The sequence below is a fragment of the Dipodomys ordii genome, unplaced genomic scaffold (genome assembly GCF_000151885.1).
Source record: "Dipodomys ordii isolate 6190 unplaced genomic scaffold, Dord_2.0 Scaffold6, whole genome shotgun sequence".
Taxonomy (NCBI): Eukaryota; Metazoa; Chordata; class Mammalia; order Rodentia; family Heteromyidae; genus Dipodomys; species Dipodomys ordii.
This window is the reverse complement of record NW_012267222.1, coordinates 9,993,571-10,019,550: the sequence shown is the minus strand read 5'-3', so window position 1 is coordinate 10,019,550 and position 25,980 is coordinate 9,993,571. Positions and strand designations below refer to the sequence as shown.

The 25,980-nt window shown below is 37.7% G+C and overlaps 1 protein-coding gene across 1 annotated transcript in view; it reads left to right on the top strand.

The window, feature by feature from the left end:
• The window catches only part of Epb41 (erythrocyte membrane protein band 4.1), a 156,581-nt gene that overhangs the window by 45,309 nt on the left and 85,292 nt on the right, over positions 1 to 25,980 (top strand). Inside the window, exons 2-6 of the mRNA XM_013032135.1 lie at positions 11,333 to 11,807; positions 14,146 to 14,355; positions 18,142 to 18,246; positions 21,678 to 21,720; positions 23,944 to 24,019. Coding sequence (XP_012887589.1) covers positions 11,340 to 11,807; positions 14,146 to 14,355; positions 18,142 to 18,246; positions 21,678 to 21,720; positions 23,944 to 24,019 — 902 coding nt within the window. The 5' untranslated portion in view covers positions 11,333 to 11,339. The remainder of the gene's footprint in view (positions 1 to 11,332; positions 11,808 to 14,145; positions 14,356 to 18,141; positions 18,247 to 21,677; positions 21,721 to 23,943; positions 24,020 to 25,980) is intronic.

Here is a 25,980-nt window from a genome sequence, read left to right as displayed (position 1 = left end):
GTTGGGGGAGGGGTCTTCGCTCTTCTCTGTTCTGAAATTCTTTTCTTCTCTATCTTTTTTTTTGTTATTTTCCACCTCTGGTTTTTCTCTGAGTGTTCGTCTTTTTGTTGTTGTCGGTCTCTTGGGGAGATTAAGCGTTGGAACTCGAACTCTCTTTTTGGTTGGAGAGAGCTGTGGCGTTTCCCTACTGCCCCGTCGCCATCTTGGTCGAAAATATTTTTTGTCTTAAAATTTTTGCAGAAAACTTGAGTAACCTAGGGAAACATTTCATAATTGCTTTTTTGAAAGACTTTTTAGCTTACATTGTTTACACAGAGGCAGGCAGGCTTTACTGTTATATTTCCAGATATGCTTATAATCTATTCTATTCAGACCTCTATTACTGTCTTATCCCCTCCTTTCCCAGCACCGTTTTAGCAAATATACTCATTTTCATGGTTGCAATCTCTTTTGACTGTATCCATCCTCTTTGAAAATTTTAATATTCTCCATCCTCCTAAAGACAGTTTAAAAATTTATTTACTTTAGGGGGAGGGGGGAGGCTGGGAAGGGATGTGAAGGGTAAACCAAAGGAGGAGGCTGCAATGCTTGGTAAGAAATGTACGCATTATCCTGCCCATGTAATTGTAACCCCTCTGTACAGTATGTTCACAAATAAAAAATAAATAAATTAATTAAAAAAATTTATTTACTTTATTCTTCTTTTAGAAGAATATATATTACTATACAGAGGGATTACAATTATGAGTCAGGTAATGAGTACATTTCCTTTCATACAGTGTCTTCTGTTCCCGCACTCTGTTCCCGCACTCTCTCCTAGTCCCTCTCTCCCATCTCCACCCATGATTTGTATAGTTCACTTTCATCTGTGCCCAGTGAGTTCCACTGCTGCACTTTTTCACCCTTTTCCCCTCGAGTTCTGTGCCTTCCCTCCACCCTGCCAAAGATGTACACTTGAATCACCATATATAAAAAAGAAGACAGAGGGGCTGGGAAGGTGGCTCAGTGGTAGAGCGCTTGCCTTGCATGCCTTAGGCCCTGGGTTCGATTCCTCAGCACCACATAAGCAAAAAGAAAAAAGCTGGAAGTGGCGCTGTGGCTCAAGTGGTAGAACACTAGCCTTGAGCTGAAGAGCTGAGGGACAGCGCCCAGGCCCAGAGTTCAGGCCCCATGCCGGACCCCCCCCCCCAAAAAAAAGACAGAATCATCCAAAAATTAAAATTAAAAAGAAAGATCTCTTGTTTCCATATCTTGGAGTTTGTTTCAATATATAAATTATTTTATATAAATCTGAAGAGGCACATAGCTATTACACCTCTAAGACATTTTGTAAAAACTTATTTTCTGCTAGGATTTAATTTAGGGTCATAGTACTTGAGAGAATAAGGTCTAGAGACTGTATAAGAGAGAAAGAAGGTAAAATAGATGCAGAATGAGGTAACAGGGTTTCTGGGTATCTAGTTTGGCTCACGATGCTCTTGGAAGCATTGAAACACAACCTCAGTTTCTTAGAACACATATAAATGAAGAGTGACCCAGCGGTGAGGTGGAAATAACTAGCCTGCCTTTCTCTTGACTCGGATTCCAGGGAGTTGGCCCAGAACAGTACCCTTAGGGAATTCAGTCATTGCCATTTGAGGTAATACACATCATTCCCACCTTCTTTCACTGCTACCTTTGTTGGAGACTGCCTAGACTACAGAAGGCAATATCTGTAATAAACAAGCATTTACAATGGTTGAACATAGACAATAATTTCCTTTTGCTGCTACACCATAATCTAGCAAATTATTATGTAATTAAATTACAAAAGCATTCTGCAATGAGTGCACATTTAAAAATAATATTGAAAGTTTCTAAAAAACATTAGAAGATGAATACAAAGTTTCTGACATTATTGGCCATCATCCATTTATTCTAAAAGGAGTAAACATGTCCAGATTTGGAATATCTAAGAACCACAGTGTGTAACTAGCTATATTATATTCTTGTGTATGTTTGGATTCTGTCATTTTCTTTCTCCTTTATCAGTTTTCAGTTCAGAATCAAATTATAAAGATACATTATATTTTTTTTCTCCCTAGTATTGGATATGCTGCTTTGCTCATGGCCTCTTAAGATGCAGTGCTGAGAATGATGTGTCATAGCTTGGTGGTAGAATACTTTTATAGCTTGTACATGGTACTGGGTTTGATTCCAAATGCGACAAAACAACAAACCTAAGCCCAGTGCAGTAGTAACAACAGAATGAAGCAATGTTCTGTGTTTAACTGTAAAGAATGCAAGCTGGGCACTTGTGGCTCACACCTGTAATCCTAGCTACTCAGTAGCCTGAGATCTGAGGATCATGGTTCAAAGCCAGCCCAGGCAGGAAAGTCCCTGAGACTTTTCTCTCCAATTAACCACCAGAAAACTGGAAGTGTCTCTGTTGCTCAAGTGGCACAGTGCTCGCCTTGAGCTGAAGAGCTGAGGGACAGTGCCCAGGCCCAGAATTCAGGCCCCATGACCGGAAAAAAAAAAAAAGAATACAGTGGTTTAGTTATTTTCTTTTTTTTTAAATTTAATTTTATTTTATTTGTGAACATACTGTACAGAGGGGTTACAATTGCATGGGCAGGATAATGCGTACATTTCTTACCAAGCATTGCATCCTCCTTCTTTGGTTTAGTTATTTTCCACAATGTAGATACCACACTCCTGTTAGAATGTTCATCCCTGTGGAAAGCATATTGTAGTTTTGGCACACATGAAATCTTTTATGAATAATGTCACCAAGTTAGTCCTTCCCCTTATGTAATTGTGTAATTAAAAAAATTATTACAAAACACTTAAGAAACAGGAAATTATAAACATTATGAACATTACCCAGCTTATAACATAAGACATGAGTTGAATCAGTAATTCCCTTCCCAGTCTTGTTTCCTATTCTATCTTTCAAGGAAACTACTCTGTAAAATTTGTGATTATACATTCCTCCATACTTTTACTACATCTTTATCTTTTAAGTAATATATGTGAACTTGTTAGCCATCTAATATATGTAATATACAATATATGTTTTCCAATTGTTTATAAATAGTATGCATGAGATATATTTATGTGTGTATGCGTGTGTGTGTGTGCTGGTGCTGGTACTTGAACTCAGAGCCTTTGTACTGTCCCTGAGCTTTTGTGCTCCAGGCTAGCATTCTACCATTCAAGTCATAGCTGTACTTCTGGCTTTTTGATGGTTAATTGGAGATAAGAATCTGAAGAGCTGGGCGTTGGTGGCTTACGCCTGTAATCCTAGCTACTCTGGAGGCTCAGATTTGAGGATCGTGGTTCTAGACCAAGGGAAGTCCATTAACTCTTTTGTTTCATTTCTTCTTCAGTGGTATCTGGTAACTATGAGGTAGTGTGTCCTTCTGGAAAGGTCCAGAAAAAAAATAGCTAGAATATATCCAGGCATTTCCTAAGCATAAGCTTGAGTTCTACAGAGAAGTAAAAGACAGTTTCTCTCTCTCTATCCCTCTCTCTCTCCCTCTCTTCCACTCTACCAACGTTGGTTGTGGGGCCTGAACTCTGGGCCTGGGCAGCACTGTCCCTCAGCTTTTCAGCTCAAGACTAGCACTCTACCACTTGAGCCACAGTGCCACTTCTGGCTTTTTTTTTTTTTTTTTTTACTTATGTGGTGCTGAGGAATCAAACCCAGGGCCTCATGCATGCAAGGCAAGCACTCTACCGCTGAGCCACCTTCCCAGTCCAGTTTTTATTTTCTTAAAGAAATGAGTACCACATATATAGTATATATGTACACATCAGAGGGAAACTAGGAGGAGGACACAGAAACAGAGAGAAACAGGAAAATACAACAGCAGGACCCATCAGTTGCACTGGTCATTGATCAAAACAAACTAAGCAACTCAATGGCAGAGATGGGAGGGAGGGATGAGCAAGGAAAGAGGGAACAGCTGACACTAAGCAAAAGGAAAGAAATGTACATATCACACGATGTGGAAGAAATAACTTGTCAAAGCTCATAGACCACGATAAAAACAATTTGCTCCATGAAGTTTAGAATGTGTTTGTGACTTGTCAAATTTATGTAATCACTTAATCACAATAAAAATTGCTATAAAAAACAAAAAAAGAGATGAGTAAGAGTTTGTTTTATTTAAAAATACCCTTGAATGAGTTGATTCAACCATATTAGTCACCATAGAAATGACTTAAATTAAAACCGAGTTGTTGAAAACAGCATGTTCATGCTGGGCGACATTCTCAATTCACTCAATATGGCAAATAAGTCTTCATAAGGAGTGGCTAAAGCTCCAAATCATTTTAAATGGACAGGAAAATTTAGTCTTTATTCTAAAAACTACATTGTTATTATCTTATTATCCTCGTTATCACCCCCCTCCCCCCCTCCCCCCCCCCCCCCCCCCCCCCCCCCCGTTGGTACTGGGGCTTGAACTCTGGTGCTGGGTGCTCAAAGATAGCACTCAATCATTTGAGCCACAGTGCCACAGTCTGGTTTTTTCTGTGATTAATTGGTGACAAGAGTCTCATGGACTTTCCTACTCAGGCTGGCTGTCTTCGAACCAAAATCCTCAGATATCAGCTTCTTGAGTAGCTAGGGTTAGGCCTGACATTTTTTTCTTCTAGAAGCATTATTTAGTGCACTTAAATTGAGCTGCAAGGGAAAGACACTTTGCTGTGGTTTGGGGGAATTGCTTTTATTTTTGGGAAAGAAGTTATTTTCTGAAAACTTGAGTACAGCTGGGTGCTGGTGGCTTACACCTGTAATCTTAGCTACTCAGGAGGCTGAGATCTGAGGATTGTGGTTCAAAGCCAGCCTGGGCAAGAAAGTCCAAGAGACTCTTATCTCCAGTAAACCACTAGAAAACCGGAAGTGACACTGTGGTTCAAGTGGTAGAGCGCTAGCCTGAGATGAAGAGCTGAGGGACAGCGCCCAGGCTCAGAGTTCAAGCTCCATGACTGACAAAAAAAGAGAGAGAAAGAGAAGAAAAGAAAGAAGTAAAGGGGCCTTTTAGTCTTTACTTTTGTCCTTCATTCTTATTCTTCTAATCCAAAGAGTAAATCTGATCTTGTAATTTAGACTTAAAAAAAATAACCAATTTGTGTTACTGTGTTAGTATGCTAAGGTCCAATCTGTTTTCTTTCTTTCTGTGTGGAAAATGTTCTCCTTGGACTGGATGTTAGAGTTCAGTTAATGTAAGATCCTACTTAGTGAAAAAACCTTTCTCTGGCATCTATTAGAGATGGGCATTCAGCTTCTGAGTGAATATTTTTGGTGAACACAGTCAACCCTCCTTAATAGTTTCTCATCTATGGAATCAACCAACTATACATTGAAAACACTAGGAAAAATTATATCTGTGCTGAGCAAGAACATTTTTTTCTATTCCTTGAACAGTACAGCATAGCAACTATGGACATGTCACATATTCCATTAGGTATTGTTAGTGAACTAGAGATGATTTAAAGTATTACAGTAGGATGTATGCACATTTTATGCTAATACTTTTTGTGTGTGTCAGTTCAAGCTAGTCCTAGGGCATGAACTTAGGGTTTGGGTGCTGTTCCTGAGCTTTTTTGCTCAATGCCAGCTCTCTGCCACTTGAGATACAGCTCCACTGTTGGCTTTTTTGGTGCTTAATTGGAGATGAGTGACAGGCTTTCCCACTCAGGCTGGCTTTGAACTGTGATCTTCAGATCTCACCCTGCTGAGTACCTAGGATTACAGGTGTGAGCAACCAGTGCTTGGCTATTTGCTTTTTTTTTTTTTTTTGTAGAAGGGGCTTAAGCATCTGTGGATTTTGGTGTGTGTGTGTGTGTGTGTGTGTGTGTAGTGTGTGTGTGTGTATGTGTAGTGTGTGGTGTGTGTATGTGTGTTTGTGTGTGTGTTCCTCCCAAGGCTACCAGGAGATGAGTGTGTGTGTGTGTGTGTGTGTGTGTGTTCCTCCCAAGGCTACCAGGAGATGATTTATAAAAAGCACAGATCCCAAATAGCCAAACTTAAATCTTTGGATATCTCTAATCAGGAGAAATGTCTTTTTTATTTAAATGAAAAGAACTGTCTTTGTAATTTTGATGGACTAATGGTTTGTATTCACATAGAATTTAGGAGCTCTTGAAATTTATGAGAACAGAGAGCAGCAATCATATCCTTTCTTTGTATTCTTTTTTTTTCCCCCTCAAGGCTAGCTAGTGCTCTTCCACCTTGAGCCATAGTTTCATTTCCGATTTTCAGATGGTTAATTGGAGATTAAGTCTTACAGAGTTTCTTGCACAGGCTGGCTTTGAACCATGATTCTCAGATCCCAACCTCTGGAGTAGCAAGCATGAGCCACAACCAGTGCCTGGCTTGAATTCTTTGTTTTTTCCCTAGGCTAAGTATATCTGGACCTGGTGACCTAGTTTCAAATTGTATCATTCTCTTTTGTTAGATTCTGTTATCTTCTAAGTAAACTAAGCAGAACTGAATGTAATACTTAAGATGTAACACAAATGTTGTAAACTGAGATTGTTATTTCAGGATAGTCCAGGAGGTCAGGGACTGTGTTTTTCACTTAGTGTACTCTTCAAGTTACCATGTAACTAGAACATTGTAACATTCTCAACAATATGTGCTCAAGAGTCAAATGAATGCTATTCTTATTAGAATGCTTCTCATTAAGGAGGAATAGGAATAAGCTAGAGAGACTGAAGGAAACTGTAATTTTGAAGCATTGGGCGAACAGCAGCTTTTCAAGTTTCTCTGCCCAATATTGGTTTCAGCTTCCCTAGATTTTCCCATTGTGTGTATTCACCAGTGACCAGAATTTACCCAACTACTTGTGGACTTTCTCTGCCTCCACTCTCACTCTGCATTTAAAATTGTTCATCGGCTTTCCACTGCTTTCAGAATAAGTCGAAACTGTTAAGCACAGCATTGAGGTCCTTCCTAAACTATTATCACCCTGTTTCTCCATTCTGTTTTCACATAACTACAAATATGTACAAAGATGTGCAAGTTGGAACAAATGGGAATGAAAGTGACCTTGGCTAGGTTGAACAAACTGCCTGTACTTTCTCAACAATAGTGAAGCACCTCTGGAGTAGAAGCATCTGTGTCAAGTTTAGGGCTACTAATTAGCCTGAGAGTTTTCAGTAGAATCATCACCTTCTAGTATAGTAATGGTTTCACTATAAAGCATGGCCTAAGCTCTATGAACTGAGACAAATTTGTTTTAACCAGCACTGTTAATTTATTTGGGAAATGAGAATGTCTACTTAATAAAATGATTGTAAGATGACATAGTAAAATAAAACATTTAGAATATCTGGTAGTCACTACATAAGTAATAGCAGCTGTGATTATTTCAATTGGTATCTAATTTTAAATAACTCAGTTCTCACATTTTTCCTACTGTCCTATTGTAATGCTATTCCAAACAATTTGTGATTTTCTTTACATTTTTATTATCAATTAATTGTACAAAGATGTTTATTTTGACATGTCCGTATATGCATATAATTATCTTGATCAGACTTAGTCCCTTTATCACTTATCTCCTTCCCCTACTTTGGAATTTTTCCTATTTCTTGAGGCACTCAGACATGTGTGTATGTGTGTGTGTATGTGTGTGTGTGTGTGTGATGTAGCTGGGATTACAGGCATATGTCACCATGCCTGGCTATAACATTCATATTCATTTCAGTTCCCCTGCCTGGAATTCCTTTTGTTCATTACACTTCAATGTTTCTATTGACAGCTGTACTCATCCTTCAATATCTGAAAAGCCACCTTTTCAACCTAGCTTTTCTTGATTGCTCTGGTTGAAGCTCTTACTTTCAGTTCTGTGTCACATAGTTGATTTTACTCATAATGCTGAATTCATCATGAGATATTGCCCTATGCTTTAATTATTTGTGTATATTTCTTACCACCTTAATAACTACATTCTTTTGTGGCCCTCAGAGAGCTGAGTTAAAACCTTATTCCTAGTTGGCACCCAGTAAATATTAATAGATGCTCAGTGACATAATTTTAAGAGCCTTATCAACAATTAAATAATTAAACTTTATAATGTTGATAGTGAGGGAAATCTTCACAATGCTGTCAAATTGTACTGTTTTTATGAAGTTTCCCACCCACAAAGCATTAGTGTAGCTAATATTAGAACGAGATTTTTTTAAAGAAAGAGGGAAGATCTCATTTTGGCCTTCCCAACCTGCTCAGTGTAGGGTTTTCATTTGCCTGAAAATAACAGATGCCCACTATTAAAACAAGTGCATCTTTGATACCAGATGGGGTATAATTCCTAGGGTTTGGAGGATTAGGATTGAGATGGAATGGGAACTCATCCTTTGTTTTCAGTGCTGTGCCAATTTTTTTTTTTAAATCAAAGACCTCTTTGTGACATCAAGTAAATAGACACCTTCTTTTAGATGTTTGTATCCAGGATGCAAATAGTATCATTTACACAAGAAGAGCCTGTTTGTAGAACATTTGTCCTATTTTTGCTGCTTGACTTCTTTGTATCTTCTGGTTACTCATCCTGTCATTTGTAATGTTAAGTCTTTGATTACATGTATAACTAATTTATCAGAGTAAGTTTGAACTTCTATAATTTAAAATTTTTCCTTTATTTCTGAGATAGGTTCTTACTGTGTACCCCAGGCTGGCATTGAATTTGTAATCTTGCCTCTACTTCCCAAATATTGGGAGTTGTGTCCCACTATGCAAGCCTGTTATTTGAGTTTTTAGTAAATGGTTCATAGAATTTTTTTTTTTAGGCTATCCACTTTCCCTGCTTCCTTCTGCCCCCACCCCCAGACACAATTCCATCCCTGCCTGCCTTTTACTGATTTTTTTTTTTGGCGGTTGTGGGGCTTTAACTCAGGTCCTGGGCACTGTCTCTGAACTTTTTCGTGCAAGGCTAGCACTCTACCACTTTGAGCCATAGTGCTACTTCTGGTTTTCTAGTGGTTATTTGGAAATTAGAATCTCATGGACTTTCCTACCTTGGCTGGCTTTGAACCTCGATCATCAGATCTCAGTCTCCTTAGTAGCTAGAATTACAGACATGAGCTACCTTTATTGATTATTATTATTATTGTTGTTATTATTATTTGTCGGTCATGGGGCTTGACCTCTGGGCTTTGGCACTGTCCTTGCGCTCTTCAGCTCAAGGAGAGCACTCTACTGCTTGAGCCACAGCCACTTCTGGTTTTCTAGTGGTTTATTGGAAATAAGAGTTTCACGGACTTTTCCTGCCTGGGCTGGCTTTGAACCACAATTCTCAGATCTCAGCCTCCTGAGTAGCTAGGATTACAGGCACGAGCCACTGGCTATTGGTTATTTTTGAGATAGAGTTTTGCTTTCTGCTTAAGTGTGTGCCTGGACATAGATTCACTAATTATAAGCTTCCTGTAGTGTGCCACCTCTTCCAGCTTCTCTCTATGGAGACCAGTCTTATGGACATTTTCTGTCCAGGCTGGCCTAGATCCTCTCAGTATTAGCCTTTCACATAGTTTAGGATGATAGACAAGTACCACTCTGTCTTGCTGTGGGTAAAGAGGAAGTCTCAGGAACTTTTCTGTGGTAGCTAGCTTTGAACCATATTTCACATTCTGGGCCTCCATTAGCTAGGACTACAGACATGAGCCTGGCCCTTTCTATATGTTGGCTATTCTTTTTTTTTTTGTCGGTCATGGGGCCTGAACTCTGGGCCTGAATGCTGTCCCTGAACTCTTCAGCTCAAAGCCAGCACTCTACCACTTGAGCCCACAGCGCCACTTCCAGGTTTTTCTGCTTATGTGGTGCTGAGGAATTGAACCCAGGGCCTCATGCATGCAAGGCAAGCACTCTACCACTGAGCCACCTTCCTAGCGTTGGCTGTTCTTTAGTAAATAGTGTGACAATGTTCTTTGTCTCTTATTTTAAGGCTTGACTAATAATACTGGAATTTTTGACATCAAAATGTTGGAACTCGCCAGGCATCTTGCCTGTAATCCTAGCTACTCAGGAGGCTGAAATCTGAGGATTGTGGTTCAAAGCCAGCATGGGCAGGGATGTCTGCGAGACTCTTATCTCCAATTAACCATCAGAAAACTGGAAGTGGTGCTGTGGCTCAAGTGGTAGAGCCTTCACCCTGATAGGGTAAGATTAGACTTTGCCAGAGAACCACACAGACATCCAGGTACAGAGAACAAAGGAAGATTTATTGCCGGGAAAGGGGCCAGCAAGACCCTTTCTCACAGGGAGAAGTGAGAAGTGCTGGGTATTGTCTGAGGTGACCTATATAGCCTAGGAAGTTTAGGAGGGGCTAGATGGGGCTAGGAGGCAGAGACCCTGGTGTGGACATGTGGGCCAGGGGCTTCATCATGGTGGACTAGGATTTATGGCTGCTATCCAAATAGTAGGTAAGGGGTCCTGCAACTGCCCAGATCTGAAAGTCACTCTAAGGGGCTCTTGTTGCCTTATATGGTGGTAGCTGCCCCAGAGAAGTGCCATCCCAAGGTAAAGGGGGTTTGGAGGTTGATTATTTACTGCCTTTACTACATGGACCTAGTGTTGCCTAGGAAGGGAGCATGCTAAGCTGTGGAGAAGGGAAGGAGGGTACTAAGTTATGGGAAGAGAGCTCATTTCACTAACACACCTTGAGCTGAAGAGCTGAGGGACAGCGCCCAGGCCCAGAGTTCAAGCCCCACAACCAGAAAAAAAAAATGAAATAAAAGATTAATGAAGACTTGGGGAACTTAAAAGTGGAGATATAACTCAGTGGTAGTGCACTTGGCTAACAGCAAAAGGCCCTTGGTTCAATCCCAGCATAGCATTGAAAAAAAAAAGACGGGGAACATTTTAATTTAACCATTTCTTGTAGTGTGGACAGTTTTGCAGCAAATATTTCCTACAAATTCTGAAGCTTATATTGAAACTCTCAAAGGACAATATGCAAAAAATAAGATGCTATTTTGGGGAAGAAAAGACTTAATTTCAAATATAAAGTTCTGAGTAATGAGTTCAATTATGGTATATTTCATTAAATGTCCCTAGTATGTATTATTTTAAGCTAATCTCTATGGGCATAATCTTTAATGACTTGGACATAAATCATTTATTCAGAATGTAAAGGTAAAGTACTTTTGTTTCAATTGAAATTTCATGGATTGGAATTCAGTTTATTAGTGATTAAATATATAAACATATTAAATCTACATGTATTAATATCTAAATATCAAATTATATTAATATATAAATATATTGATCTTTTGGGGTTTGGGAATTTGGTCTACAACAGTGTTTTGCTTATAAGAGTTCCCCTTTTCCATCTTTTTAAAATAGCAACATCATGACAACAGAGAAGGGTTTAGTTGTTGAGGCTGAAAATTCTCAGCACCAACAACAGAAGGAAGAGGGTGAGGGAGCCACAAACTCACACCAACAAGAAGCTCAGCTGGAAGAGGCTTCCCAGGCAGCTGAGGGAGATAATCAGTGTGAGCAGAAACTGAAAGCATCCAATGGAGACACTCCCACACATGAAGACTTGACCAGGAACAAGGAACGAACATCAGAAAGCAGGGGCCTGTCAAGACTGCTCTCCTCATTTCTCAAAAGACCCAAATCTCAAGTCTCTGAGGAAGAAGCCAAAGAGGCAGAGGCAGAAAAAGAAAAAGGAGAAGTAGGTCAGAAAGAGATAGAATTTGGAACCAGTCTTGATGAAGATATAATTTTAAAGGCCCCAATTGCAGCTCCTGAACCTGAACTCAAAACAGACCCATCTTTGGATCTTCATTCATTAAGCAGTGCAGAAACACAGGTATGGATGTATGACTAGGTGGAGATGGGTACACGAAGGCAGGCTATGTACTTTATTTTTAATGGAAAGACATTTGCTTTATTACTTAGCCAGTTGACTTGGGCAACAGTAGTGATAAGTAACATGAAACTCTGGAGTTTTTGTTTTCTAAAGAAATTAATAGGGAGGGAAAGTAGGAGAAAAATGCGGTAAGAAGTTTGACAAGAAATGAACTTATTATCTTACTTATGTAATTGTAACCCCTCTGTATATAACCTTGACAATAAATTTTATTTTATTTTATTTTTAGTTGTGGGGCTTGAACTCTGGGCTTGGGCACTGTCCCTCAGCTCTTCAGCTCAAGGCGAGCGCTCCACCACTTGAGCCACAGTGCCATTTCCAATAAAAAAAAAATCTTTTTTAAAAAAAGAAATATAGTCAGTGGAAATTTGATTTTTATAGTCAAAGGAAAGAAAAAATTTAAAAACTATCAAGTTACCTTGTTCAGTTCATTTATCCCTTTACTATAATCATGGATTAAGTTCAAGATTTTTTTTCTTTTTTTGGGTGGGGAGGGCTGATCATGGGGCTTGGACTTTGGGCCTGGGCGCAGCTCAAGGAGAGCACTCTACCACATGAGCAACAGCGCCACTTCCAGTTTTCTGGTGGTTTTATTGGGGATAAAAGTTTCATGTACTTTCCTGGCTTTGAACCGCAATTCTCAGATCTCAGTCTCCTGAGTAGCTAGGATTTCAGGCGTGAACCACCCGTGCCTGGCAAGTTCAAGATTTTTAATGAGAGGCCAAAAAAGAAGTGAGGTAGTTTGGCAGTCATTTTGGTGGAATTAGGACTGGGATAGGCATCAGCTAAAGCCTACCTTATTTTGATCATCTCTAATGAGTCTGAGAGCATAAGTCCATGAGAAAGTCTAGTTCTTTCTATAACTCATGTGGTCTTTTTTAGTATAGGGCTTTAACTTTATCACAGTGTAATTGAAATGAACAGGAGTTATTCCTTTGTTCAAAAAACAGGGAAATAGTCATGCTTTACTCAAACTTTTATAGGAATCTCATTAGTTTTTAGCTTTACTACTTACAAAGAATTATTTTCAAAGTCTTATTTCTGAAATGTGTGAACATTCTCTATGTTATTAAAAGTGTTGTCCCCTATGTGTTTCTATTATAGAGATAAGATTTGGGTTATATTATTAAACTTTTCTAAAAATATTGCATGTATTTCTAGAAACATATTCAGAGCACTAAGGATGCAATTAGAATAAAGTAGTAATTATGTAATTGTTAGTGAAAGTTGAAAATGAGGTTCCTTATGTTAATAATAATTATGAATGCAAGCTATGGAATCAGAAAAGTGATACTTTTCACTTTATCATTTATTTCTTCCTTGTACCATGCAGATAGTAATAGCCACCTCATTTTATTCCTTACGAGAGTGAGGAATGAAAGAAATAAATATGGAAGCTTGAAATATAGTGAACACTTAATTCCTTATTATTAGTAAATAAACACTAACAGTAAAGACAAAAAGAAACAAGAAACTATATATACTTTTAGACATTGTCATACAAGCTTTTATAAAATAAATATCTTAAAATTTAGAATAAAAAGCTGCTATATCACCTTTTTCCCCCTATATCATTTTAATAGCATTAATTTGATTTAATTTGAGTTTTGGAAAATGAAAAGTGTTAAAGTACATTATCTTTCAGTAAGTCTGGAACTTTAAAAAATTTTTAAATGTTTTAATACATTAAAATACATTTAGTACATTAAAATTTTAAAACATTTAAAAATATTTCTCTTCTGTTTTATGTAGGAAATAAGTTATATCTTGTTAGCATTTGAACTAGAATTTATTTATTTTGTCTAAAGATCATAGATATGTACTTAAATGCAGGAAATAAATGACAAAGTTAATTTTAGATTTAACTAAAATCTCATCAAGACAGTTTGGAATTGAGATAAACTATATATACAGGTATTTATTTAAAAAGAAACAATTTTATTATTAATAAAATCTCCAAATAATATTGTTCAAAGGAATAAATTATTTTAGGCCTTTTGAAATAAAAAAAATAGTGGATCAGAATGGTGTATTTGCTTAACCATCATGTATTGATTTGATGGGATTCTACTTAAAAAGTTTTAAAAATAGTAATGTCTGTAGAGGTTTATAATACCTTTTATAGAAAAATAATTAGTATCAATGTCACCCATATTTATTTTAATAGTTTTTCTTCTTCAATTAGTATTTTCATTAGTAAGATTATTGTAGGTAAAGTATATATGTAATGTTTTGTAAAGTGTTGTTTTTACTAACTGGTGATATCATGGTTGTGTAGCCAGTTCAAGAAGAACACAGAGAAGATCTAGATTCTGAAACTAAAGAAGGAGAAGAAATTGAAGAGTGTTCCAAAACAGAAGTAAAAGAAAATCCTGAATCGAAAGCAGAAAGAGAATTAAAAGCTTCCCAGAAATCAGTCAGAAGGCACAGAAACATGCACTGCAAGATTTCTTTATTGGACGACACTGTTTATGAGTGTGTTGTGGAGGTGAGTAATCAGAACTTCTGTAGACTGTTTCATGTGGACTTAGGGAAATTGTGCCTTTGCTCAAGACCTACTCCACAGAAACTGTTTTCTGGAAATGAGGATATGGGAGGAATATAAGTCACTCTTCTTTTCTTCTATTTACAAAAAAACTACCAAAGCCTTTTGACTAAATATGTTATTCTTACAATAAATTTTTTTTATTATTTACTTATTTTTATTTTATGTTTTGTTGGTCGTGGGGCTTGAACTCTGGACCTGAGTGCTGTCCATCAGCTCTTCAGCTGAAGGCAGTGTTCTCCCATTTCAGCCACAGCACCACTTCTGATTTTCTGGTGGTTTATTGGCGATAAGAGTCTCACAAACTTTCCTGCCCGGGCTGGTTTTGAACCACGATCCTAGATCTCAGCCTCCTGATTACAGGTTTGAACCATTGACTCCTGGCAATAATTTTATTTTTAAAAAGATAAATTTGTTATTTGTAGAATGCCTTTTTTATTAACAGATTTCCCAAGATAATGTCAGTTTCTGTATTAGGTATGGATGTTCCTATAATTATATTTGTAAAAACTATTGCTTTCAGTAAGGTATCTGCTCTTCAAGATCTAAAGCTTAATCTTTCACTTAATAAATGTGTATCTTTAGCCCCATGAGATAACATATAAAATATAAGTCGATAACTAATATAAGCTAATAAAAATAAATAAAAAATAAAAATGTAAGTCAAATAATCCTATTTTTAAAAAAATTCTCTAACATCTTATGGAATTACTCTAGTACTAACTTGAATTATCTCTTTATTTCTTTTGATGTACTGGGGATTCATCTCAGGGCCACGAGCTTCCTAGGCAATCCTCCAGCACTCGAGACATGTCTCTAGGCCCTTCTAACATTTTATGAAACAATAAATAATTGAATCAGGATTGAATAAAAATGTCAATTACTCAGTTTCTTTTGTTCCTTCAGGAGAATTTGAAATAAAACATCTATTAGTTCTTTGTTTTAACTACAGCAATAAATTGTCAATTATGATATGCTGATAGATGAGAAATTATTGTGATTGCTGATAGCTTTTATTAATAAAACATGTAATTCATTCCTGTTTTAGGTATACAACAAATTACTTCTGAACTGAATATTGTGAAAATGCAAATATATCTAGTCACAAATAGTCTAAAAATATTATACTATTTACTGATAGGTATTCATTCTTCAGGTTTTAAAAAAGGAAATTAAGAAAATGTGCTACTGAGCTATAAAAATAGCTGCTATACCCGGAAACTGGACAAGACTTAGGACCTGCCTTTTCTGCTTCTTGCTAATAGCTACTGTAGAAAGCTACTCTGTATATATTTTTCTCATTTAGACAGACCAATGTCTAGATATGGGCCCTGATACCTGGAGCACTTGGGAACAAGTATATTTTAGAACTCAGAATGGATTGCAATTTAGAGAGGCACAACGTGCACATTATGCTTATTTCATAATACACCCAGCAGGTATAGGATTGAATGTTATTTTTATGGTAAAGAAGCTATTAAAACTAAGGTGAGTAAATGAAGATAATTATTTTTCTCAAAAAAAAAACCACCTTTTGATATTTTTTTTGAACCTGTGAGTTTTGGAACTTTAAAAAAATTATAATTTTGAGGCTGGGAAAGTGGCTCAGTGGTAGAGTGCTTGCCTTGCATGCATGAGGCCCTGGGTTCGATTCCTCAGCACCACATAAGCAGAAAAAGCTGGAAGTGGCACTGTGGCTCAAGTGGTAGAGTGCTAGCCTTGAGCTGAAGAGCTGAGGGACAGTGCCCAGGCCCAGAGTTCAGGCCCCATGACTGGACTCCCCCCCCCCCAAAAAAAAGGTCACAATTAACTCATTGTTGACAGGTTAATTCAGTAAGTCAGTTAATCACAGTGAATGATAGTGTCTCATAGTATGCTTCAGTAAATATGGCACCAAAAATAATGTTATTTGTCACTTTTCTTTTTGTTGTTGGTTGTGGGGCTTGAACTCAGGGTCTGGGTGCTGTCCTTGAGCTATTCTGTTCATGGCTAGTGCTCTACCACTTTGAGCCACAGAACCACTTCCATCCAATTTTCTAGTGGTTAATTGGAGGTGAGAGTCTCACAGCCCTGGCTGGCTTTGAACTGTGATCTTCAGAGCTCAGCCTCCTCAGTAGCTAGGATTACAGGTATGAGCCACTGGAGAAAGGGAAAGGGAAGAGGATAAATAATTTTGAGATACCATACAACTACATACGAAAATAGCATAAAGACCCTCAATGAGCTGGGTTCTGGTGGCTCATTCTTATAATCCTAGCTACTCAGAAGGCTAGGATCTGAGGACTGCAATTCAAGGACATCCCAGGCAGGAAAGTCCATGAGACTCTTATCTCCAATTAACCACCAGAAAACCAGAACTGGTGCTGTGGCTCAGGTGGTAGAGCGCTAGCCTTAAGCAAAAGAGCTCAGGGACAGCACCCAGGCCCTGAGTTCAAGCCCCATGACTGACAAAAGAAAAAGAACCTCAGTGAGAAAGCCAGGAGCCAGTGGGTCATGCCTATAAAATCTAGCTCCTCAGGAGGATGAGATCTCAGGATAATGGTTCAAAGACAGAGTGGGCAAGAAGGTCTGTGAGATTTATCTCCAATTAACTATCAAAGATCTAGAAGTGGAGCTGTGGCTCAAATGGTAGAATGCTGGCCTTGAGTGAAAAAACTAAGGGAAAGTGCCTGGTTCAAGCCCAGTGCCAGTGTGTGCATACACGTGCATGCGTGTGTACGCACAACACATACAACTCAAACAAGAAGCTGAAATGAAAGGAAAAATAAACCTCAGTGAAAGCTGTTGATAAATGGGTTGGAGAGAGAATAAAGAGAAACAGACTCTTTTGGGGGTAGGTATTAGTGAGAGGGGGTTGGGTTAACAATGGTGAAAGAGGACAAATATGGTTGAAATAGATTATTGTATATATGAAAATAGAACAATGAAACCTGTTGAAATTGAATTAGGAAGCACAGAAGGGGTTAAGGGAAAGTGATGGAGGAATGGAAATTGAGTGGAATACATTGCACATTTGCATGGAAATGTCACTATTAAATCTCTCCCTTGCATAACTAATGTATACTAATAAAAAATAGAATGTAGCACTTTAATGCATGTAGTGAGGCACATACTTCCCAACACTTGGGAAGCTGAGGTAGAAGGATAATGAATTTGAGGCTAGATAGCCAGCTTCTAGGTTAAAAAAAAAAAGCTAGGTATTGGTGGCTCACATCTGTAGTCCTAGCTACTCAGGAGACTGAGATCTGAGGATCATAGTTCAAAGCCAGCCAGGACAGGAAAATCCATGAGACTTTTATCTCTAGTTAACCACCAGAAAACCAGAAGTGGTACTATGGCTCAAAGTGGTAGAGCACTAGCCTTGGGCAAAAAGAGTTCAAGGACAATGACCAGGCTCTGAGTTTAAGCCACACACACAGACACAGACACACAGACACACAGACACACACACACGAGTGGAAGGTAAGGTTTTCCTTTGCATTGTTACCATTTCCAAGGCATTGTAATTGTGCTGTATGTAAGCTGACAAACTAAGGAACAGGAATTTTATAACTCATACTGTTTTACTTAAGACTGTGTAAGCTATGTGAAAGTTTGTTAGTTACCAAAACTGAAAGTTAAAAATAATTTTGTGTATGTGTGTGTGTGTTGGGGGGGAGTAGGAGGAGATAGGGGAGAGGAATGTAAGAATGAGAGGACACCTCAACTGAAATACATTTATCTTTTCAGAAACATGCTAAAGGTCAAGATTTGCTTAAACGAGTATGTGAGCACCTCAATCTTTTGGAGGAAGACTACTTTGGTCTGGCCATTTGGGATAATGCAACCACTAAGGTAAGTAGACTATATGCAATATAAGAATTTGACCAAAAAATAAAAACAATTGTTTTATATTTACTTTTCCAAGACATCGTATACTTAGTTTGTTTTTACACTTTTAAAGCTGGATGCTGGTGGCTCATGCCTGTAATGCTAGCTACTCAGAAGGCTGAAATCTGAGGGTCATGGTTCAAATCCAGCTTGGGCAGGAAAGTCATGAGACTCTTATCTCCAATTAACTACCAAAAAGCCATGTGGCTCAAGTGACAGAATGCTAGCCTTAAGCACAAAAGCTTAAGGACAGTGTCCAGGCCCTGAGTTCAAGCCTCAGGACGGGCATAAAAAGAATAACAATTTTAAATTTTATCCTGCTATTATCACATCTCTTTTCCAATTTATGATTTACATTTATAGTTATAGCAAGCTTTCTGTAAAGTACACTAGATTAGGCCATGATCAAGTCAATCATCTAGCAGACGTGTTAATCTTTAGAAACAGGCTATAAAAATGCAAAACTATGGAAATGAAATCTAGACTATTTACGAATGACTCAGCTTGTGAACAGTGAAGTAGGTAATAGTATACACATTCCTGATACAAAATACTTCACTGCAGTGCCACAGACCAATCACAAATTAGGTCTCCCCTGAAAAAATGATCAGGATTCTTTGACTTTACCCTTGTCATACTGAGAGGAGTTTGGTAAGAAAAATGAGCAGTGCAAATTTAGATTTGAAGTAGTTTCTCAATAAAATATTTTGGAGTTACTAAACCCATAAGCTGCTGAATAAACTCAAACATTAAAGGAACACACATTTAAAATCTGTAGCAAGCCAGCTGGCAGTTCCCCTTTCTAAACCCAAATTGCACATGCACTGAGGAAATGGGAAGGCTACTAAGGTCTAAAAACAGATGCTCTCTGCTCTACTGAGGAGGCTCAGCCAGCATTTCCCTAAGCAGAACCAATGTGCCTCTGATTAATGTTAGTGTTTGCACAGTTCCCCAATGCCAAACATACTAAGGCTTCCACAGGCAGACTCACATACTCACATACCTATTTTCATATTCTCATATACTAATTTAGGCAAAAATACTGCTAATCTTCATCTCTGTATTGCTTGGAAACTTGTGTGTGTGTTGGTCCTGAGGCTTGAATTTAGAGTGTGGATGCTGTCCCTGAGCTGCTTTTAATCAAGGCTAGAACTTTATCACTTGAGAAACAACACTGCTTCTGGCTTTCTCTGAGTAGTTTGCAGGAGATAAGAGTCTCATGAACTTTTCTGCTGACGAATCTTAATTATCAGATTTCAGCCTCCTGAGTAGCTAGGATTATAGGCATGAGCCAACAGCACCTAGCTACTTGGAAACTTTTAAAACTCAAAAAGGAATGTGTTCCTGTTTTTGTTTGTTTGTTTTTCTGATGGTACTAGGGTTTGAACTTAAGGCCTCTTGCTTAGGAGGCAGATGCTCTACCACTGAGCCATGCCTTCAGCCTAGAAGGTGATTCTTCCATTAATGCACAAACTTAAATTATGTTTGAAATATAAATGTGTTAACTCACAAGCTGTGGTTAGCAAAATGGATTCTTGAAACGAAATCTCAACCATGGAAAGTATTCAAATAGAAACTGCATTATTCAGAATAACTTTTTTTTTTTTTTTGCCAGTCTTGGGGCTTAAACTCAGAGCCTAGGCACTGTCCCTGAACTTCTTTTGCTCAAGGCTAGCACTCTGCCATTTGAGCCACAGTGCCACTTCTGGCTTTTTCTGTTTATGTGGTACTAAGAAATTGAACCCAGGGTTTCATGCAGGCTAGGCAAGTACTCTACCACTCAGCCACATTCCCAGCCCAGAATGACTATTTTATTGGGTAACTTAAGAGGAACTTGTCCTCTTAACATTTGTTGTTTTGCAAATTAAGTCTTGCCTTATGCTGTTGACTATACAACCATTCTGTTTGGAAAATCAGTTTGCATATATTATCTTGATTCACTCCCTGCTTATTAGTATAACTTACTATAAGAAAGTATGTAAATTATACCTCTTGAAAAGCTTTTACAAATTAAACACATCTGTGTGAATATCCTGAAGATTAAAAAATCCAATATTACCAGAACCCCTCCAGAATTTCCCTTTGTGACTCCTTGCAGATACTATTTCTCTCCTGTCAAAATTTACTTCTTCATGTCAGCAAGTTCTTTACCATCAGTTAATTTTGCCTGTTTTTAAACTTTATGTAAATGAGATCACCCCATGTATTCTCTCTTAGCTTCATTTGTTCAATCTTACATTTTCAAGATTTATGCATGCTGTTACAAATAGCAGTAGTTCATTCTCACTGTTGGATCACCGTTCATTGTATGATGATATTGTTCTTTATTTGTGCATTCTGCTATTGGCATACATTTGGCACTTTAGGCTTTTGTGAATATTGTTGTTGAAACATTCCTGTATATGTCTTTTGGCACATATTGCCATATATATTTCTGTCAGGGTAGACATTGAAGTGGAGCTGTTGGGTTTCAGAGAAGGTATAATATGTTCAATTTTTTTTTTTTTTTGGTTGGTTGCGGGGCTTGAACTCTGGGTTTGGGTGCTGTCCCTGCGCTCTGAAGCTCAAGGCGAGCGCTCTTGAGCCACAGCGTCACTTCCAATATGTTCAACTTTAATAGCAAATTTGAGACAATTTCCAAAGTCAGATTACCAGTTTATTTTTCCATCTCAGCCTCCTGAATAGCTAGGATTATGAGTGTGAGCTACCAGTGCTCAACAGCAGCTCACTACTTTTTGTCTTTATTTCTCAAAGGCAACTATGAAAGACATTAATAGCTTTTTAAGTGCCATTTATTTTGTGTGGGACACCTTAGGTTGAGAAGCCTTTATCCTAGTGGCATGTAGCCTTAAATAGGGGAACACTGAAGGGTGAGGTTACACTGGGCACTAGTAGTCAGAGGACAAAACATTCATTCAGTAAACATTAACTGGGCACTAGTATGTATCAAGTGCTGTGCTAACAAAAATCTTGAACAAAACCAAAGGTCAGGGTTGAAAGGGGAAAAATGATTTGTATATCAGTCAATTTTGGTTGTAGATCTTTATTAGTTTTTTACCAAATAATCTAACTAGCAAAGCCTTATTTCACATTTACTGCTTTCTGACAGATTTACATATATTAAAGTTATGAGGTGAATACTACTAGCTAGATCTCATTTTATAGAGGAGAACTGAGGTACTGAACTCCTAAAGTTACTTAGCTAAGACATAATAGAACTTGGATTCATGTCAACTTCTGGCTCCTGTTTTCTCTGCTTCGTACAATTAATGCAAAGACTATGAAGGGGAATGTAGGTTGATCTGAAGGTCATTTTCCAAAGTAGTCAGTGATCCTACCTCCAGTACTCTATGTGTTTTGGAACTCTGTGTGAATACCTTTTCTTCTTTTTCTAGACATGGCTGGATTCTGCCAAAGAAATAAAAAAGCAGGTTCGAGGTAAGTGGATATAGCCCTTTTTTTCTTTTAGTAGGTCAGAGGATTTCCAGTCACTTCTGGCTGTGAGTCAGTCACTTTAGAATCTGACTATTGTAGATTGCTTTGAAACTAAGATAAAGCTTTCCCCCTGGAAAGAGATTCCATAATAGAAAAATGCAGTAAAGGTAGACATTATTGATATATAGGTCAGATCATGGCTTTTCTTTCTTTCTTTCTTTTCTCTTTTACAACTAGGCAAAACTGGGAAAGATAGGAACAGGAGAGTAACAGAGGTGGAGAAGAACAAAAATGAGAAAAGGAATATGATATGAGTCTGTTCTGAAATACTGCAGTAACCTACTAGGTGGAGTTTGCTGACATTATGTCTTCATTCCTAGCTCCAAAGCATATCTTACTGCTGCATATGCTGCACAGATTGGTGTTCTGGAATGAAAAATATAGATTAGTATTTTGCAGTTACAGCCAGGTGCTGGTGGCTCATGCCTGTAATCCTAGCTACTTAGGAGGCTGAGATCAGAGGATTGCTATTCAAAGCCAGCCTGGGCAGGAAAGTCCATGAAACACTTATCTCCAATTATCCACCAGAAAACTGGAAGTGGTGCTGTGGCTCAAAGTGGTGAATGCTAGCCTTGAGCAAAAGAGCTGAGGGACAAATGCTCAGGCCCTGAGTTCGAACCCCATGATTAACTGAGGAGGTGTTAGAGACATTTTTTTCATTTAGTTTATTTTCCAAGAAACTTCCAGGAAATGTACTAGTAATTAATTATTCATCATGGTGAATATATTTTAATTCTATCACTGAATACAAATTTTGCTTTCATTTGTTTGTTAAAATGAAACACTTCTGTCATGGTGAAATGTTTTCCTTTATAATTTTATTATTGTTTTAACTTTTTAAAATAGAAAATCAAAACTCCTTTAGACTGGTACTTTTTTATCTATCTCTCTATCTCTCTATCTCTCTATCTCTCTATCTATCTATCTATCTATCTATCTATCTATCTATCTATCTAGAGTGAAAATAAAGAGCCCCCGATTGATAAAATGCATCCTCCATTTTCCTTTGACTCACTCATAATCTCCGATCTTGGGATTGAATTCTTCTATTTTTTTTCACCTAAAGTAACCTGGAGCCATAGTTTCTATATTGCTTCTTCTATCTGCTTCTACCCCCTTCCACTGACAGGGATTTGCTATTTCACTCAAGCTGGTCTCAATTACATGATCCTCCTGCCTCATCCTTCCTGGATAACTGTCATGCTCCAACATTCCTGGCTCTTCTACTTCTTCCTTCTTCTTTCTTTTTTTTTTTTTTTGGTCAGTCATGGGGCTTGAACTCTGAGCCTGGGCGCTGTCCCTCAGCTCTTCAGCTCAAGGCTAGCTCTCTACCACTTGAGCCACAGCGTCACTTCTGGCTTTTTCTGTGTATGTGGTGCTGAGGAATCCAATCAATCCAGGGCCTTATGAATGCGAAGCAAGCACTCTACCACTGAGCCACCTTCCCAGCCCTTCCTTCTTACTTCTAAAATACTCTTCTAATCTCACTCATACTAATGAGAAGAATGCTTTTATTTGTAATAATATTGACAGATACCACAAATAAATAATAGAAAAACTGAAAAAGAACATCCTTTGGTCATCTGAATGATTTCTGAGGACCCAGAGTAATATATTGATCATATCTTAAAATGATTTGCTACAAACAAGTTGATCTAGAGGATGGATGTTTCTGTGTTGTTTTGCCCATGTACTTCTAATCCCTTGTAAATTAAGTCAGATTAGAGAGAGAGAGAGGGCCTCCATGTTCCCCACATAAAGTCAGACAACCTTCTTTAATATTATTTTTAATTATAAAGTGTGAAAATGTTTTGTACAAAAATTACAGAAAATCCAGGCATTGGTGGCTCATGCCTATAATCCTTGTTATTCAGGAGGCTGAGATCTGAGGATCATAGTTCAAAGCCAGTCTGGGCAGAAAAGTCCATGAGACTTTTATCTCCAATTAACTGCCATAAAAGCTGGAAGTGGAACTGTGGGTCAAGTGGTAGAGTGCTAGTTTTGAGCAAAAAAATCTTAAGAACAGCATCTTGGCCCTGAGTTCAAGCCCTAGGACTGGCACCAAACAAACAAAAATTACAGAAAAAAAAGATTGAGTATTTCAAGGTTATCCTAACAATCAGAAACTTAAGCATAAACATAGAATTCCTTACTTTATTTTTACAGGTGTCCCTTGGAATTTCACATTTAATGTAAAGTTTTACCCACCTGACCCAGCACAGTTAACAGAAGACATAACAAGGTAAACAATCAATATTACATATATTACAGTTAAATATGTAATAGTAATTTTCATTGTCACATACTCTGGGACCTTTCCTCTACAGAATTAAATAAAAGTCATGAGCTATTAAGTGATTAGCCTAAAATAGAAAGTTTCTGTTCATCTCAAGGCAGGTTTATAGATAAGTGAGCCTAAAAGCTTAAAATATTTGACCTTCCTGGAAGAAACTGGCAAGGGAACTAGTCTTGCTTATCATGGTATTCTGCCAAATGGTGAACAGAGCTCTTTTAAACCACAGCACCCTCAAGAGGCCAGGACACAAATGTCAAAATGCCAAAAGTTTGTTTGCTCCCCTCTACCTCCATTGGCTATATTCCTCCTCTTACAGTGATCAGAAATGCTAAAATCTCAGGCCTATTATTTCTTTTTATCTCCCATTTAAGCTGCATGATTAGGTACATGTTTTAATGAACTTAAACTTCTTTCAAGCCCACTTACTTATAAAACAGACCTTGTATTCCTTAAAACAACAAACTGATTTCTCTTAAGAAATAACTTCTTTTGAATTTTATTAAAATGCTAACAAAAACATGGAAAAAGCAATATATTAGAAGGAGTACTACTGTACATACTTACATCTATACCACTCATGGATTCTTATGCCTCATAGGTGCTAGGCAACTATTTGCTAAATTGAATTGTTAGTTGCTGAGAAGTCACTTTCCAATTCTGATTTTGCTACCAACCATTTGATTTCAGGTAATTATATTCTCTAGGCCTTAGTTTATATATTTTTCAAATAATGGAATAAACTCTTAAAACCTGACTCTTAAGAAAGTTTATAGCTTTTGTAAAGATTATTTTGTTGTCCAGTTATCTATAATGCATTCTTAAAGATAAGTAACATCTCTCTTTGAGAAAAATCAATATTTCATTTTCACAAGTAATATTTGTCTCTTAGCCACTTTTCTTTTTCTATCCAGGTTCACTCTGTATAAAACAAAGCTTAGCTCTAAAAAGCTTTCCTAATTACATCTTAAAGTGGCTGAACTTCTTCTGGTATTGATCTGACTTTATACACACATACACATATAATTATAATCATATATATATATATATATTCTTTTTTTTTTTGTCGGCCATGAGGCTTGAACTCTGGGCCTGGACGCTGTCCCTGCGCTCTTCAGCTCAAGGTGAGCGCTCTACCACTTGAGCCACAGTGCCACATCTAGTTTTCTAGTGGTTTATTGGAGATAAGAATCTCAGGGACTTTCCTGCCTGGGCTGGCTCTGGACCATGATCCTCAGATCTCAGCCTCCTGAGTAGCTAGGATTAGAGGCATGAGCCATTGGCACCCAGCTTATATATGTATTTTATATATATATATATATATATATATATGTATATATATATATACATGTATATATATTTGGTGACTAATTATAGATAGCAAAAACTATTGTTAAGAATGATGTTCAGTAACCTATTATGGTAAAAACAAGGATGTGGTTCTAATTAAAGTAAAGGAATTGTTAATTTAATCACTTTTCTGTCTGGCATAGTAGTCCCAGATGGTTAATTCAATCACTTAGGACCTACGGTAAGGAAATCAGGGCCAGAGGTGTGAACATCAACTGATACACATATCTGTACATGATAGAGCACTCAGTTGTTTTATTGGATTGAATATTTTTAATATAATTATATTATTATTATTAAGGTATTATACAGAGGGGTTACCATTTCATAAATCAAATAATGAGTACATTCTTTTTTGGACAATGCCACCCCATCTATTCCCCTCTTATCCCTGTGCACAGGTTACATAGTTTATTTTCCACATAGTGTCTACTGAATAGCATGATTGCCTTGAATTTTTTTTGGGGGGGGTCCGGTCGTGGGGCCTGAACTCTAGGCCTGGGTGCTGTCCCTCAGCTCTTCAGCTCAAGGCTAGCGCTCTACCACTTGAGCCACAACGC